At 46.1% G+C, this 18,484-nt stretch overlaps 1 protein-coding gene across 1 annotated transcript in view; it reads right to left on the bottom strand.

Annotated features, from left to right (window-relative positions):
- Window positions 1-337: 337 nt before the first annotated feature.
- LOC100771200 (general transcription factor II-I repeat domain-containing protein 2) overlaps window positions 338-18,484 on the bottom strand; it is a 38,943-nt gene continuing 20,796 nt past the window's right edge. The window contains exons 7-16 of the mRNA XM_027416106.2: window positions 17,741-17,795; window positions 16,615-16,658; window positions 14,631-14,708; window positions 13,000-13,056; window positions 11,318-11,380; window positions 9,704-9,775; window positions 5,898-5,981; window positions 4,660-4,843; window positions 4,168-4,196; window positions 338-2,145 (exon numbers count right to left, since the gene is read on the bottom strand). Of these exons, the coding sequence (XP_027271907.1) occupies window positions 572-2,145; window positions 4,168-4,196; window positions 4,660-4,843; window positions 5,898-5,981; window positions 9,704-9,775; window positions 11,318-11,380; window positions 13,000-13,056; window positions 14,631-14,708; window positions 16,615-16,658; window positions 17,741-17,795 (2,240 nt within the window). The 3' untranslated portion in view covers window positions 338-571. The remainder of the gene's footprint in view (window positions 2,146-4,167; window positions 4,197-4,659; window positions 4,844-5,897; window positions 5,982-9,703; window positions 9,776-11,317; window positions 11,381-12,999; window positions 13,057-14,630; window positions 14,709-16,614; window positions 16,659-17,740; window positions 17,796-18,484) is intronic.

Here is an 18,484-nt window from a genome sequence, read left to right as displayed (position 1 = left end):
CATCTTCTACCTCACTCCTGACAGGTGTAGCTCAGGGATTCTAGACTATGGGATAATCTCTCTAGACAATTGTTCTGAAACTCAGAAGCTTACTAGACCACAGGCCACAGCTAGTAAGTCGGGGAGATACTTGTATGCGTGTACACCCCTCAACACACACTCACACGGCTTTCACAGTGGGCTTACTGAAAACTGCAGTGTGTGAACGAACAACACAGTTCAGTCAGGAACAAGAGGCACCAACCACTGAAAATACTTCAGTTACAGGTTTTACTGAACTATAGCCAGGCACCAAACGTCATCGCAACAGGTGTGATATGCAAATTAGGATTCCAAATCAAAGAAGAGGGACTTTTATTTTATTAAACTGTATTAAACTGAAACGTGTTAAGAGTCTGTTTTCATTTCACAACCTATTAGGACTGGAACATTCTAGGTCTCCACACAGCGAGGGTACAGGGGGGCGGCCAGATTTCCATTCCTTCTTTTTCTCTTCCGGCACCTTCTCTGCATCTTGACACTCTCTCGGACTTCCCAGGGCAGGGGTTTCAGGCTCCAGTCTTTGTCTCCCTCACGTTGCCGAGGCTCCTGAGCCCTGCTGTGCTTCCTTCTTGCTTAGCTTCATGATGGAGAAGAGCTGCTCACAGATGTGGGTGCTGCTGAACATGGACAGCATCTTGGCACAGTGGCTCCTGTATTTGGGGTAGCTGCTCCAGAGGTGCTTGTAGAAGTCCGGGATGCCCACCTTGTCGTACTTTGTCCTTAGCACCGTGTTGCACTGCAGGTCGATTACCTCCATCTGGAGCTCGTCGGGCACGCTGTCAATCTTGGTGGAGAATGGGGAGCTGAACAGGGTGAGTTCGTTCTCCCAGGCCTTGAAATCCAACAGCCGCTTCTGGAACTCGGTCTTCAGTTCCACGATCTTGGGGATATAATTGAGCCCATCGCTATCGCTCTGGGAAACCGATTTCAGTGTGGGGAAGTGGGCCAGGTTGTTCTTGGCCAGGTGAGTCTCCCAGAGACACAGTTTTGCTAGGAAGGCGCGGATGAAGTCATACATCTGTGTCACCATCTGTGAATGACCTTGGAGGGAGGCGTCTAGAGTGTTGAGATGCGTTGTTATGTCCACGAGGAAAGCCAAGTCCAGGATCCAGTCCTGGGAGCTGAGCTGGGGCATAGGTTTGCCCCGGGAAGACATGAACAAGTCTATTTCCTCCAGGGATTCGAAAAACCTCCTGAGGACCAGCCCCCTGCCCAGCCACTTGAGGGACGTGTGGTACAGCAGGCTGCCGTACTGGCTGTCCAGCTCGTAGAGCAGTGTCGTGAAGTCACCATGGTTCATGCCACGGGAGCAGATACAGTTCACCGAGTCCACCACTACGTCCATGACGTGGCCCATCCTTAACTTCTGGGCACACAGCCACTCGGGGTGAATGATACAGCACACGGACTTGAGGTCAGCTCCCTTGCAACATGAGGCTGCCCTGGCTCTGAGCTTTGTCACCAGCCCACTGTTGGTGTCCACCATAGCTGGGGTGCCAGTAGAGGCCACGCTCACCAGCTTGGACCAGTCCACACTGAACTTCTTGAGGCTCTTTTCCACGCACAGGAGCATCTCATTCCCAGATCTGGTGCCTGTCATGGGCACAGTGTCTAAAAGTTCCTCGGCCACGTCGAAGTTGTCATCGACGCCTCGGATGAAGATGGCCAGCTGGGTGGTGTCGTTGATATCTGTAATTTCGTCAATGGCAATGGAGTATGCCACAAATGACCGGATTTTCTGTCGTAACGTCTTCAGTAAGTTCCCAGACAGGTCTTCCATGGGCTGTGCCACGGTGTTCGTGGGGGGACTTGCATTGGACAATGCTTGCTCAGGGCACATGATGTCCGAGGTCCCCACGAGATACTTCTGTAGCCCCCTTTTCAGCTCTTGAAGCTTCTCGTCCCGTGCCTGCCCTGAGTACTGGTCATAGTGCCGGCTGTGGTTGGTCTGGTAATGGCGGCGCAGGTTGTATTCCTTGGACACCGAAACACTCTGCTTGCAGATCAAACACGTGGGAATGTTCTGTACCTCCAAGAAGAAATATGCTCGCTCCCATTTTTCTTGAAACACTCGGCCCTCCTGGTCTATCTTCCGCTTTCCCACTTTACAGAGACATGGAATGGTGATTTTACAATTCCCTACCCCTTACCCCATTTTCTTTTATTTTTGAGAGAAGGTCTGATACCTCCTCAGCTGGCCTCAAACTCACTAGGTAGCCAAGGACTAGGTAGTAGACCTTGAATTTTGATTCTCTTGTCTGCACTTTCTAAATGTGAGATTGCTGGCATGTGCTACCATGCCCAGCCTCTCTCTGAGTCTCTCTACATAGCCCTGGCTATCCTGGAACTCAGTCTGTACACCAGTCCCGACTCAAACTCACAGAGATTTGCCTGTTTCTGCCTCCCGAGTGCTGGGAATAAAAGTCCTGCGCCACCACCATACCTGCAGAGCTCTCTCTCTGGCTTTTTTGAGTCTGCCTTACTCTGCCTTGAACTGCTAGTGAGACTCTTGTCTTAGTTTCGTGACTGCTGGCATCACAGGTGTGTGCCACCTTGCCTAACTTCCAAGAGAGATTTGAAATATTAAAATAGGGACTGGAGCTGGGGAGATGGCTCAGCAGTTAAGATCACTGGCTGTTCTTCCAGAGGACCCAGGTTCAATCCCCAGCACCCACATGACAGCTCACAATGGTCTGTAACTCCAGTTCCAGGTGATCCGACACCTTTATACAGACATACATGTAGGCAAAAACACCAATGCACATGAAATAAAAATAAAATAAAATAAATAAAGTAGGGACCAAGCAGAATCGATATATGACTTAACCTGCTGCAGATCTCAAGAGACCCAGGGTGTGGCTTGGTGGTGGTGGCCAGCTTGGTCTACAGAGCGAGTTCCAGGACAGGCTCCAAAACTACACAGAGAAACCCTGTCTCAACAAAACAAAAAGGACCCAGGGGAGACTTGGACCCCCCACTAACTCCTGTGAGTTGTGTGGTTAAGTGTGCATATATTGGTGGGGTTTGAGTTTGTTTGTTTGTTTTGGCTTTTTGAGACAGGGTCTCACTCTGTAGACCAGGCTAGCCTAGAACTCATGCAATCAATTCCCCAGATCAGCCTTCCTAGTGCTGGTATTATAGATGTAGGCCAGCACACCTGGTTCCGTGTGTTAGTGTTTGAAGCCACTATAAAGGTACGTGGAACAGTTCCTGATAACACAAATATGAAAATTTATCTTAAGAAAATGTAGTCAGGGGGAGGAGGGATGGTGGTGAGGGGAGAGAGAGGGAGAAGCTTGTTCCCTAACTTGAACTAATAAATAAAAAAAAAGAAAAAAAAAAGAAAATGTAGTCAGATAGACAGGTGTTGGTAGTGCACGCCTTTAGTTCCAGTACTTGGGAGGCAGAGGCAGGCGGAACTCAGTGAATTCGAGGCCAGCCTGGTCTACGGTCTACAGAGTAAGTTTCAGGACAGCCAGGGCTACACAGAGAAACCCTGTCTTGAAAATCAAAAAAGAAAAAGGAAGGAAGAAAATGTAGCCGGGGGCTGGCGTGTGACAGTGCTTGCTTATTATGCGTGAAGTCCTGGCTTTGATGGTTAATACCACATAAAACCAGGCATGGTGTCATGAGTCTGTAATCTAGCACTTGGGAGGTAGAAGCAGGAAGATTGCTGTGAGTTTGAAGTCAGCCTCGACTACATAATGAGTTCTAGGCTAGTCTGGGACTACAGGAGTGAGACTGTCTCAAAACACCAAACAGTTGGGTGTGGTGGTGCATACCTATAATCCCAGCACTCAGGAAGCAGAGATAGGGGGATCTTTGGGGAGTTTCCAGTCCAACCAGAGCTATACACTGAGACTCTGTCTCAAACACCAACCACACAAAAAGAAACAAAAATGAAATGTAAACCAGGGCTGTGGATGTAGATGAGAGGCAGAGTGCTTGCCTGGTATATGTGAGACCTTGGGTGTCATCTCCAGCCTCGAAACAAAACAGAACAAGCACACTTGAAAGGCCATGTGCTTTACTAGAAAGCTCCAGGCTGCCGACATGGGACACTGTCCCAAGTGCCCACCAAAAAGCACCGCATCCCATTATGTTCTTACTTCGTAGAGTACTCACCGTTACTAAGTTCAAGTCCAGGAAGTGGTCTGCGGGGAGACATAGGAGAAAGAAGGGGAGCTTGTTTTCATCTGCCCAGCTAGCTATGTCTGCACACTTTTGGTGGTATCAACACAATGCTAGGCAAAGGTCAGAGTGAGGCTGAGGGGTGTTACCCACAATGTTCAGCAAGATGCTTGCTGCCAAACTTGAGACCTGACTGAGTTCAATCTAGGGGCCCAGTTGGGAGAAAGAAAGAAATGACTTCCACAAGTTGTCCTCACACACATGTCATGTCAAGCCCCTCATAAATAATTGTAATAAGAAAATAATAAAGGAACTGGACTAGAGATGCAGCTGCCAAAGCGGAAGAGAGGGAAATGCCTTGGAACATCTTGATCCCAAAATGAAGTGGGGCTCCTCCCCACCCCACTTGCTTCCTGGCAGACTTCCTGAGCTGTCCACTCAGCAGCTGCTCATCTCCAGCGTCCTTCTCATGGGGGACTTGCTCACCTAATCACAGTGAACTTGATGAAATCTGCAGCATCTAGGATCCTCTTCATGGAGCTGATCTCCAGGTACCCAGGGGCTTTGAACACCACTCCTGGAGGCATGCCGTCAATCACCACACAGCCTGGGTTGAAGGTGATCTTCCTGTAGGGGACCTTCACAGGGAAGTCCACTCCTATGGCCTCCCCTGTGATGAGAGGTGGGGTGCAAACTGGATGACTTTGTGGCTTACTTTTCCAAAACTCTGCTTTTTGGAGTCAGAGTCTGTGGTAGCCAGGGCTGGACTTGAATTCACAACAATCTTTCTGCCTTAGCCTCCTAAGTTTTTGGATTACATGCCAGGCTGTCCATGCTTTGTTTTTAATGTCAAGCTTTGAGCTGGACCTGGAGGCACACACATACAATCCCTGCTACTTGAGTAGTTAAGGAGTAAGTTCACTCGAAGTGTCAGAAGTCAGCTGGGGTGACAGAAGTGACATGCTGTCTCCAGACCCAACAATGACTGAGCTGAGCCTAATGACACAGGTCTAGAATCCCAGCTACTCAGGAGACTAAGGAAGGAGGACCAAAAGTTCAAGACCTGTAAATGGTACAGACCTGTACTTCTGGTACTTTTCAAGGCTGATGCAAGAATGTCTTGATTGGATTCAAGACCAGTCTAGGCTGTATAGCCATATCCTGTCTCAAAAACAAACAAGTAAAAAGAAAAAATATTTTGGCTAGAGACTACAACAGGCCTAGAGTACTTTCACTGTTCAATACTTCAAAAAGGGGTAGAGACAGTAAAGTTCATAAATTTGGAGGATGTAAAACTGGAAAGATGGGCTGGAGAGATGGCTCAGAGGTTAAGAGCACTGACTGCTCTTCCAGAGGTCCTGAGTTCAATTCCCAGCAACCACATGGTGGCTCACAACCATCCGTTATGAGATCTGGTGCCCTCTTCTGGTGTGCAGATATACATGGAAGCAGAATGTTGTATACATAATAAATAAATAAAATAAAATAAAAAAGCTGGAAAGATGACTCAGCAGCTAAGAACACTTGATGCTCATCCAAAGGACTGAGTTTGATTCCCAGCACCCATGTCAGGCTTGAAACTGCCTGGAACTCCAGCTCCAAGGGATCTGATGCCCTCTTCTGGCCTCCATGGACACTGCACTCACATGTGCATACCACACCCCCCAACACATATGCATATTTTAACAAATACATTCTGGTTGTATGACAAGACAGAAGCTTACCAAATTTTCTGCTGAAGAGGTAGTTCACTTGTTCTCGAAGCTGTTTAATTTTCTCAATGCCTGATAACCTCTCCTTCTCATTATCTAAAAATAATTTGGAGAAGCAAAGCAGGCTCATTCATACATTGTTTTTTTTTTTTTTTCTTTTTCTCCAAGACAGATATTAGCAGAAATGCCTGTTGATATTTTATCTGTTGTGGTGCTTTGAATAGGTATAGGCCCCACAGACTCGTGTTTGAATGCTTGGTCCACAGGGAGTGGCAACATTAGGGGGTGTGGCCTTGTTGGCGTAGGTGTGGCTTTGCCAGAGGAAGTGTGTCACTGTGGGGGCGGGCTTTGAGGTCTCATGTGCTCAAGCTAGGCCTAGTATGGTACACAGTCCCCTGCTGCCTGTGGATCAAGATGCAAAACTCTCAGCAACTTCTCCAGCACCACATTGGCCTGCATGCTGCCATGATAATGGCCTAAACCTCTAAAAGTGTAAGCCAGCCCTAATTAAATGTCTTCCTTTATATTTTTTAATGATTTATTTATTTTTATTTCATTTTATTTTATTTGGGTTTTTCGAGATAGGGTTCCTCTGTGGCTTTGGAGGCTGTCCTGGAACTAGCTCCTGTAGAGGAGGTTGGTCTCAAACTCACAGAGATCTGCCTGCCTCTGCCGCCTCCAGAATTGAACCCAAGTTCTCTGGAAGAGCAGCCAGTGAACTCTGTGAGTTCAAGGCCAGCCTGGTCTACAGAGTGAGTTCCAGGACAACCTCCAAAGCAATACAGAGAAATGCTGTCTCAAAAAAAAAAAAAAAAAGCAAGCAAACAAACAAAATTATTTCTATTTATGTGTGTGCCACATGCATGCAAGAGCCCTTTGATGAGGATATGGGATCCCTGGAGCTATAAGTGGCTGTGAGCTGATGTGGGATGGGAACCAAATCCAGGTCCTCTGCAATAGCAGTGCTCCCTTTTAGCCATGAGTCATCTCCAGGCCCTGTTCATGACACTTTTAGGAGCATCTTCAATGCTGCATGAGACCACTGCCTTCAATGCTGTAGCATAAACCTCACCCCATGCAACATGACAAGAAAAGAAGATTAAATGATGCTAGGATTTGAAGGGACTATTTCCAGTACTTCAAAATTTTGTTTTTTTCCAGACAGGGTTTCTCTCTGTGGCCTTTACTGTCCTGGAACTCACTCTGTAGACCTGCTGGCCTTGAATTAGAGATTTGCCTGTCTCTGCCTTCTGAGTGCTGGGATTAAAGTCATGCCCCACTAAGCCTGGCTCTTATTTTTTTTTTTAAATTAAAGATTGGTGTGCTGGGCACGCCTTTAATCTTAGCATTTGGGAGACAGGAGGCGAATCTCTGTGAGTTTGAGGCCATCCTAGTCTACCAAGTGAGTTCCAGGACAATCAGAGCTACACAGAGAAACCCTGTCTTGAAAAACCAAAACATAAAAATAATTTAAAATAAATGAATTTTAAAAAGATGGTAGTGGGTCAGGGATGGCCAGGGAGAACACTCAGCAGCTAAGAGCTCCTGTGGCTCTTGCAGAGGCCTGGGTCCTTTCCCAGCACCCACATGGTGGGTCACAACCATTCTTAGCCTCATCTGAACTCCATGGGCAGTAGGCACACACATGGTGCACATGCATACAGCAACACACATACACACAGGCAAAACTCATATGCAGAAAACATACAAATGAAGACAAATTAAAAATACAATTTTAGCTGGGTGTTGGTGGTGCATGCCTTTAACCCCAGCACTTGGGAGGAAGAGGCAGAGTTCGAGACCAGCCTGGTTTACAAGAGCGAGTTCCAGACAGCCTCCAAAGCCACAGAGAAACCCTGTCTTGAAAAACAAAAACAAAATACATTTTTAAAATTTATTTATTGTGTATACAACATTCTGCCTCCATGTATGCCTGCATGCCAGAAGAGGGCACCAGATCTCATTACAGATGGTTGTGAACCACCATGTGGTTGCTGGGAATTGAACTCAGGACCTGGAAGAGCAGCCAATGCTCTTAACCTCTGAGCCATCTCTCCAGTCCCATAAAAATACAATTTTAATGTTCAAGACTAACCTGCTCTACGTATGAGACCCTGTCTCAAAAAGAAAAAAAAGAAGCCAATAAACAAACAAATAAATAAAGTGCCTTTTTTTTTTTAAGCCAATAAATAAGTTGGGTGTGGTGGCACAGGCCTTTAATCCAGCACTTGGGAAGCAGATGGATTCTGTGAGTTTGGGGCCATCCTAGTCTACATAGTGAGTTCCAGAATAGCCAGGGCTATTCTGTCTAAAAATACAAAAAACCAAAACACTCAAATAAACAAAAATACTAAAACTTCTGATTTTGACTATTTTTTTTGGGGGGGGCTCATGTGGAGAGCAGAGGATCTCTCCTACCATGTAGGTCAGGCTTGGTGGGAAGTGCTTTTACCTACTGGGCAATCTCATTGGCCATAATTTTACTTTTGAGTTACTAAAACAACTACATGGCTCAAAACTCAAGAGGTATAAAACTGTGTATTAAAAGAGTCCTGGGACTGGAGGTAAAGAGATGGCTCAGGTGCTAAGTGTGCTCACTGCTCTTGTAGAGAACCCAGGGTTAGATTCCAGCACCCACACAGTGGCTTACAACCTCCTGTGACTCCAGTTCCAGGAGATCTGATGTCCCTATCTAACCTCCCTGGGCTCTTACATACATGTGGTGCATATACACACACTCAGGCGCGCGCGCGCGCGCGCGCACACACACACACACACACACACTTACTTTAGAGTCAGAAAGATGGCTCAGTGAGTAAGGACACTTGCCACTTAACCTGATAACTTGAGTTCAACCCCCAGGGCCTGCATGGTGGAAGGAGAAAACCAATTCCTACAAATGGCCCTCTGACCTCCACACCAGCACCAAGATACTCTATCAAGCACACACACAAATTAAATGTAACTAGATCCCCCTCCCACAGGATTAGTTTCCTACTTTGTAGTAACTATGTAACTAGACTGTTTACTGAGTTTCCAGACAGAGCTTATACACACATGGAGAAAAGATGGTTTAAGTGACCAGAAGCAAATATATGAATCCCCTTAAGTCAATTCTGACTTCCTGGGAGCATGAAGCTTACTGTAAGACAGATTTTCCAGGTAGAACCTGGGCTTGGCTCTGAGAAGCTATGCAGATTTGGTGAGTGACACCTGCAGGGTATTAGACCCTCACAAATTCTCACTCTTTAGTTCCAGTGAACCAGGAGGAACACAGCACCATGGGACTAACACACATCAGAAAATTGCTAAGACAAAATGAAGACTATAACATGGGACTGGAGAGACTGCTTAGTGGTTAAGAGCATTTTCTGGGTTCATTCCCAGCAGCCATACAAGGCAGCTCACAACTGCCAGTAATTCCCACTTTAAGGGATCCAATGCCCTCTACTGTCCTCCATAGGCACTACACTCACATGGCTGACATAAACACACACATAATACATAATTAAAGGAAAGCAATCTTTTTTTTTTTTTTTTTTTTTTCCGAGACAGGGTTTCCCTGTGTAGCTTTGGAGCATATCATAGCACTTGCTCTGGAGACCAGGCTGGCCTCGAACTCACAGAGATCCGCCTGCCTCTGCCTCCTGAGTGCTGGGATTAAATATTTTTCTTTTTGTAAAGATGGCTTTCCTTGCCAGGCATTGGTGGCATCCAGGACAGCCAGGGCTGTTACACAGAGAAATCAAGTCTCACCACCCCCCCAAAAAAGGAAAGAAAAATATGATACAAATTATGACAGCAATTGACTGTCCTACCTGGAACCTTTACGATCCTAAGATCTTCAACGCCTGCTGCGGAGTTTACAATGTTGGGTGGATTTGCGTTTCCTTAAGAGAGGAGAGTTAGGATAAACAGAGAATCAAGTCTCTAAAAAACACCCTTGTTATTTGATAAGAAGTGCAGACAGGATATTCTACACCTGGAGGAGAAGAGTGAGCAGCAGTGTTTAATTGGGCATTTTGTTGCAGCACTGTGACAGTAACTAGCATGCCAGGTGGATGACAGCGATTGGTACTGAATTTCGCAGCTTAACAGGGTTACCAAGGAGAGAGGGACTTTACCTAACTCTCACCTGATGCTCCCACCACTCCACCTGTATTCATTTACTTAGTTTGCAAATCAAAAGGAGCAACTTTAAAGAGCTGAAAAGCATTACATGTGTGGAAGTATACATGGCTACAGAAAGAGACATTCGGCATCATTTAACTTGGCTCTTGAATTGCTTTCCTTGGCAACCAGACGTTTATGGATCGGGGATTACTTCCTGTCTTTGTACAGATGATTTGGAGGGACATTTGCTTTCATCGCTTGCACTGTTCTTTTGTTTTTGGAGGTAACCCATGAAGCCTGCTTTCCAAGCCCCACTGCTTAAGGGTTCCCTTGACTGAGAGAACCCTGCCTCTTTCCTGTGTTTCAGCTCAGCAATCAGAGCTGTTTTGGAAACAGCACTGGAAAAGCCCTATGTGCAAGGTTCTCCAGCATCAAATCCCTGTGCAGGGCTTCTGAGTGTCAGGATAGCCCACCTCTGCTTAGTGAAGTCCATGGTGAAATGACTGGTTCTTGAGGCTCACCCATTAAGGAGACAACGGCCATCATTAAGTCTTTTACTCTTGTTGTAAAGGAAAAACTATCAGGACCAAGGGCTCCAAGTGTTCTTGCTAGTTTTTCACAAATGGAGGGTGAGGATGCCACACAGTGACCCCACAAACCAAACCAAACTATAGTTAGCATTAATTAATTCTAACTATAGTTAAAGAGAGAACTATTAATCATTCATATTTGGGGGCCAGAGAGATAGCTCAGTGGGTAAAGGCACTTTTTCTGCAAAGTTGGTGACCTGAGTTTGGTCTCCAGAATCCACACATAGGTGGAAGGAATGAAGTGACTCCACAGAGCTGTCCTCTGACCTCCAAATGCACTGTGTCATGGGCATCTGTCTCAGTTAACTTTTCTATTGCTGTGACAAGAAATTGTTGCCAAGGCAACTTAAAGAACAAAGAGTTTATTGGGTTTATAGTGTCAGAGGGTTAGGGTCCATGACCACCATGGCAGGGAGGCATGGAAATAGAGCAGTATCTAAGAGTTCACATTTTGATCCACAAGCACAAGGCAAAGAGAACTGACACATCTCCACCACCAAGAATACACCTCTTAATCCTTCCTAGAACAGTTCCACCAGCTGGGGACCAAACATTTAAACATAGGAGCCTGTGGGGGCATTCTCACTTAAACCAACACAGCGCCCAACACACTCGTGGATGTGAACACACACACACCCTGGCTTCAATGAACACCCTACAATAATCATTTCAGAATCGGTGAAAGCCACTTTGATGGTATGCCAGTCACAAGCGTTTCTGGTGACTCACCTTCCACTTTCACATCAGCCTCAGGGTCCTCATTTGTCTCTGAAGAGACCAGTGGAGTAGACTCTTGAAAAGAAAAGGTCTAAAATGACATTTATTATTACATAATCTCAGATTCCAAGAGCTTACTGTCATCATCTGACCCCTCACCCAAATCTATCCTCACCCTGGGGTTCTGTTTTGTTTTGAGGCAAGAACTCACTTTGTAGTTCAGGCTGGCCTCATTTTGGAATTTTAAAGATTTATTTTATTTCATGTATATGAATGTTTGCTCACATGCTTATATGTGTGTGCAATTCATGTAGAGGTCAGATGTCAGATCTCCTAGAACTGGAGTTACAGCTGTAAGTAGCTATTGAGTGCTAGGAACCGAACTCAGGTCCTCTGGGAGAGAAGTGTTCGTAACTGCTGAGCCGTCTCTCCAGCCCCTAAACCTTGAATTTTTTTTTCTTCTGGTTTTTCGAGACAGGGTTTCTCTGTATTGTTTTGGAGCCTATCCTGGCACTCACTCTGGAGACCAGGCTGGCCTCAAACTCACAGAAATCTGCCTGCCTCTGCCTCCCAAATGCTGCGGTTAAAGGCATGCACCACCAATGCCCGGCTTCTAGCCTTGAAATTTTATGTATGTTTTATACATACTAAACATACAGTGAATTTTAATTTTGTCAGAGATAGTCATCAGGCATTGATGGGTAATTTCAGGATGGGGGACCTAGCTCAGTTAGTAGAGAGCTTGCCTAGCATGTGTTCCAACCCTAGTAGTGCCTAAGGATCATAAGTTGAAAGTGGGACTGGAGAGATGGCTCAGAGGTTAAAAGCACAGGCTGCTCTTCCAGGTCCTGATTTCAATTCCCAGCAACCAAATGGTGGCTCACAACCATCTTAAAGAGATCTGGTACCCTCTTCTGAATATATCCTTAATTACATGAGGTCTGTGGCCAGCCTAGGCTATATAAGACCTGTTCTCCACAAAAGTAAACATGATCTCATACATCCAATCCAAGCTTTAGGAAGCTGAGGCAGAAGGATTTCAAGTTTGAGGCCAGCCTGAACTGTATGTTCAAAGTTTGTCTTCTGAAAAAAGAGGGCTGTGTATCATGGTAAACTCCTTTAATCCCAGCACTCAGGAGGCAGAGGCAGGTGGATCTCTGTGAGTTTGAGGCCAGCTTGGTCTACAGAGTGAGTTCTGGGCCAGCCAGAGCTACAGAGTAAGACTCTGTCTCAAAAAACCAAATCAAAAATCAAAAACAAAAGAGGGCCTGGTGTGGTGATATATGCTTTTAATTCCAGCATGAAAGAGGCAGAGGCAGGCAGAACTCTGAGCTTGAGGCTAGCCTGGTCTACAGATCAAGTTCCAGAACAGCCAGAGCTACACAGAGAAACCCTGTCTCAGGGAATAAAAAAAGAAAAAAGAAAGGCCACTCTCCTCCCCCATACTTGTAGGGGACAGGACTGATGCAAGTTTGTGGCCAGTGCTATATGGTACACTCCAACCTGTCAACAAACAAACAAAGAGACTTAGTGCTGCAGTAAGGCCACAGGCAGTGCTGGTGTGAGGTCCCACTTAGAGACTGGGAAACGGAAGCCCACAAGCCCTCAGTGCTGCTTCCTAGGACAGCCATGCCCGGGAGCCACTGTCTTTATTTCCCACATGTTTAAGGGGAGGAGACGCTTCGTTTTCTAACCTTCGGATGGTAATTCCATTTCTGTGTCTTCACTGCTGGTGGAAGAATGCTGGCTTCCTGAAAGGAGAACAAGCATTCTATAGCTCGGTGCTATAGAATGAGAAATGCAACTCATCCAGAAGTCACTGGGGTCATGGGGATGCTCAGCAAGTAAAGATGCTTGCAGCCAAGCCTGATGCCTGGAATTTGATTCCTAGGACCCATGTTATGTAAGGGGGGAAACTGACTCCTGAAAATTGTCCTCTGATCTCTACTCCAGACCCATGGCACTTCCCTTCTTTCCCCAACAATAAATGAATAGAAATGTAATGTAACATTTAGAACAAAGTCAAGAAGGCACTGAATGCAAGGGAAACGTTTCTTTCTTTTTTTCTTGGGGGGGGGAGGGGGCGTTTCGGAGACAGGGTTTCTCTGTGGTTTTGGAAGCTGTCCTGGAACTCACTCTGTAGACCAGGCTGGTCTCGAACTCACAGAGATCTGCTTGCCTCTGCCTCCCGAGTGCTGGGGTTAAAGGCATGCTCCACAAATGCCCGGCTTGGAACACGTTTCAAAGCCTGGGATGCGGTCAGTAGGCAGAGTGCTTGCCTAGTGTGCAGGAAGTCCTGGATCACCCCTGCACCACAGAAAACTGAGAGTGGTGCCCACCTATAATCCAAGCACTCAGGAGGTGGAAGCATGGGGATCAGGAGTTCAAGGGTCCAACCTGGGCTACATTAGACCCTGTCTCAAACAAACAAACAAAACAAAAAGATACAATAAAAAAGAAGTTACAGAAGCACAGGGACCCCAAAACACATCACTAAAAGTCCTTTCTTTCCTATTTTAAAAAATTGTTTTACAATGGGTGGGTGGATCTCACCTTTAATCCTAGGACTCAGGAAGAAGAGGCAGGTGGATCTCTGTGGGTTCAAGGCCAGCTTGGTCTACAGAGCAAGTTCTAGGACAGTCAGGGCTACGCAGAGAAACCCTGTCTCAGAAAACCAAAAAAAAAAAAAAAAAGGTTTTTACATTAATTTATCTATTGTGTATGTGCAAATATGTAGGAATGCAAGCTATAGCGCATGTGTGGAGGTCAGAGGTCAACTTGTAGGACTTGGTTCTCTCCTTGGGATATGGGGGGTGCTAGCAGGTTTGGCAGCAGGCACTTTATCCGTGGATCCTCTTGACAGTCCTCTATTTTTGCTCTTGTTGTTTATTTTGAAACCATCTTAATTTAGAAATAGAAAGCACTTAGGAGGAGGGAAGGAAAGAACAAGGCATACAGGAGCTTCTCACGCCTCAAGTGTTCACCAGTTCCCATGAGGAGGGTGCATCCATCCGCCCACAACAGTGTTCACTACAGGCACCTGGATCAGTTTCACAAGGAAGCCAGTGAATCCGGTGACAGCAAATCCTATTGCTGTAGCCACAGCAATCCCCTGGAATTATTTATTTATCTATTTACTGCCTATGGGGTTTCGTCTGCATGTAAACTGCATACCAGAAGAGGGCATCGAATCCCACAGGATCACAGTTATAGATGACTGCAAACCACTATGTGGGTTAGGGGACCTCTGAAAGAGCATCTTAACTGCTGAGCCATCTCTCCAGCCCATGGGATTCTTTTCTATGAGGGACTGGAACAACCTTACCTTGCATGTTACATGGATAGTAATTAGGATCTTCTGACTCTGTCTTGACTAACATGGCTGCTGCCTTTGGTGAAGTACCTGCGAGAGTAGGAGATCACAGTGAGGGCTCAGGTAACCACAACCACCCAATGAAACATCTGGTTTGGTGGCAATGGTGGCACAAGCTTGTCATCCCAGCACCCCAGAGGCAGAAGTTAGAGAGTCAGAACTTCAAGATCCTCTTTGGAAGTAGGGTACTACGGCACATGCCTTTAACCCCAGCATTCCAGCCTCATCTGAATGACAGGCCAGCAAGGGCCTGGAACTTAAGGACTGAGTCTTGAAAATAAAATCTGCTTTGGCTAACGGTAAATTGGAGGCCAGTCTGCAGGGGCATACCTCGATGACCCAAAGACTTCCCAATAGACTCCACCTCTCAAAGGTCCCACCTGGTGCATCCCTGGGGAACAAGTGTTTAACATTGGCCCTGTGGGGAACATGCAAGGCCAAACTCCAGAAATAGCTCTAGAAAAAGAGAAAGAGAGAGAGAGGGGGGAGGGGGAGAAAGCCAAGAGGAAGAAATGAGCCAAATGTTGCAGTTGAGCAGAACTGAGCTGTGGGCCTTGTACCTCAGTCCCAACCTGTTGGCTTTCATCTCTCAACTCTTCCTGAGTTAACACTGGTGATGGGTGCTTTTCCAGTCTTGGCTGTCATTGGCTTGTATCTTGGGTGGTCAGAGAATTTAAAAATCAAACACCCCAAGGCTATGTGGGGGCTGGGGATGTGGGCAGGTGGCTAAGAGCACCTGTTATGTAGTCACGAGGACCAAAATCAGATCCCAGCACCCACAAAGCAGGCCAGGTGTCCCACACACACATATAATCCCAGCTCCAAATGGAACAGAGATAGGAGGATTGCTGGGTCTTCCAGGCTTCTAGCCTTGACCAGAAAATGTGAGGCTCAGGTTTGGGGGGGGCCTGCATCAAGGAATGGCTGGAGAAAGAGAGGGGTCAGGGGCTGGAGGGATGGCTCAATGGTTAAGAACGCTGGCTGTAGTTCCGGGGGTACCACATGGTGGCTCACAATGGGATCTGGTGCCCTTTCACTACACAGAGGTGTGCACAATTGCACATGGACACTCAATGGATACATAAAATCTCTGTGAGGAGGCTCACACATGTAATCCTACACTATTTATTTATGTACCTTAAGTAGAATTTTTTCCTGCATGTCTGCATATCTAAAGAGGGCACTGGATCCCATGGGACTACCATTATAGAACACTGTGAGCCATCATGTGGGTGCTGGAAATTTGAACTCAGGACCTCTGGAAGAACAGCCAGTGCTCTTAACCATTGAACCATCTCTCTAATCCCATAATCCCACATTTTAAGCCTGTGCTATATAGTAAGACTCTGCCTTAGGAAAAAAAAAATCTAAATCTGACAAAATCCAAAATTGAAGGTACTTTTGGAGCTAAACTTCATGACTTTATCTATTTTTTTCCTATTGGGTTTATTTTATTTCATGTGTACATGCATGCTTAGTGCCCATGAAGGTCAGAGGGGCATCTGATACTCTGGAACTGGAGTTCCCATGTGGGTGCTGAACAGGAAGTGCTCTAATGGCTGAGCCATCTCTCCTGCCCTTCACTCTTGTGTTTTTCTGCTTGTATGGTATATGCATGGGAGTGCACACACCATGGAGTGTGGAGGGCAGAGGACAGCTTGTGGGAGTTCTCTCTCTTCTTACAGGGTGTGTATCCTGGGGCTTGAACTCAGGTCCATAGGCAAGTGTCTTTACCCACTGAGCTATCTCCATGGCTGGGGCCAAACATTTCACATAAGCAGTATTTCCCTAGTACTCTACACATATGGCCCAAGTTATGGTTAACTACTAAGTTATTTTTATAAAAGACAAGTCATTCTTCTTAAAGGAAATACAAAGCAGCCAGTCAGGTGGTAACCTGCTAAACATTAGATTGTCAGAGCATCAGTGTACCTACCAGAATCTTCCATGGGTTCAGTTTTCACACTGATGGGGCCACAGCTGCAAGGAGAATGGAACCCAAGTCAGGAAAATCAGTGGAGCTGGGTGTGGTATCGCACACTTTTGATCCTAGTGCTCAGCAGGATGAGGCAGGTGAATCTCTGTGAGTTCACGGCCAGCCTAGTCTACAGAGTGAGTTCCAGGACAGCTAGAGCTACAGAGTGAAACCCTGTTTCTTGTGACACACACATATGTGCGCGCGCGCACGGTACACATACCTACATGCAGGTAAAACACTTGAACACATAAAATAAAAAAACCCGTTCCTGATTTTTTTTTGTTTTTTTTTTTTTTGTTTGTTTTTGGTTTTGAGACAAGGTCTTGTGCAGGCTGTCCTCAAACTCACTATGTAGCCAAGGATGACATTGAACTCCTGATCCTCATGCCTTCCCTCTTACCCTGGGATCCCAGGCTTTGCCACTATTCCTGGTTTATTATTCATTCTATGCACTTGTTATTTATTTATTTATTTTGGTTTTTAGAGTCAAGGTTTCTCAGTGTAGTCTTGGTTGTCCTGGAACTCAATCTATAGATCAGACTGGCCCTGAACTTACAGATCCACCTGCCTCTGCCTCCTGAGTGCTGGCATTAAAGGTATGAGCCACCACTGCCAGGTTCATTCTATGCCTTTATTTTTTATTTTTTAAAAATATTTTATTTATTTATTATGTATACAACATTCTGCTTGTATATCTCCACACCAGAAGATGGCACCAGATCTCATAAGGGATGGTTGTGAACCACCATGTGGTTGTTGGGAATTGAACTCAGGACCTCTGGAAGAACAACCGGTGCTCTTAACCTCTGAGTCATCTCTCCAGCTCCTCTATGCCTTTATTTTTTAAATTTATTTATTATTATTTAATTGCATTGGTGTTTTGCCTGCAGGTATGTCCATGTGAGGGAGCTAGATCCCCTAGAATGAAGTTACAGGTAGTTGTAAGCTGCCATGTGGGTGCTAGGAATTGAACCCAGGTCCTCTAGAAAGAGCAGCCAGTGCTCTTAACTTCTGAGTCATCTCTCCAGGCCCCATTCTAGGCCTTTACTGATTACTGTTTTAGTCATTACTTTTTTGTTTTTACCTGTCATTTGGTGGTAGTGCCAGCCTCTCAGCATCTGTCGCCATCCCAGGGCCACCTGCACAAGAACAAAAAGGTTCACATTAATCTCTCTCAGCCCGGTGAGACAGGACTCACATTTAAGGACACATCGTGTAAAAGCAAAGGCCACCACAAAATGCTAGCAGGGGAGGAGGCTGGGCAAAACAGCCCTGCTTATTATAGCAGTTGCTGGGGTTTGCTGGAAGTAGGCAGACAGTGCCAGGAGTGTAGGTGTTGACCCCAGCCTGGTCACTCACCAGCTAGCTACCTGAGTGAGTCACTACCCTGGCCTGTCTGCTTCTTCATGGAAACAGTGAGGCTTATCGAGTAGTTGGCCTTCCACATCCAGTGGTTCCCAGACCCCAGGTCCCCTGCCCAGACTGAGGAGACTGGGAAAACAACAATAACAACAACAAAAACAATGTCCTGGACATGCAAGGCTCTTTGTGTTATCATTATCCCCTAAACAATACCCTATTGCCTTTTGTTTTTTTTTTTTGTTGGTTTTGAAAAGTAGCTCAGGCAGGCCTGAAATACCCTGTAGAGCTAAGGATGACCCTGAACTCCTGATCCTCCTATCTCCACCTCCAAAGTGCTAGGCTTTCTTCTCTCCTTGCCTTTGAAACTTATGTCCTCATTCTAGATGAGGACTTTTCATTTTCTTATTAAGTTTTACTTTGGTCCTAAGATGGAACCCAGAGCAGAGCCTCGTACATGCTACCACTG

Source organism: Cricetulus griseus, chromosome 4 (assembly GCF_003668045.3).
Source record: "Cricetulus griseus strain 17A/GY chromosome 4, alternate assembly CriGri-PICRH-1.0, whole genome shotgun sequence".
Classification (NCBI taxonomy): Eukaryota; Metazoa; Chordata; class Mammalia; order Rodentia; family Cricetidae; genus Cricetulus; species Cricetulus griseus.
The sequence above is the reverse complement of the archived record's forward strand: the minus strand, read 5'-3'. Positions and strand labels throughout refer to the sequence as shown.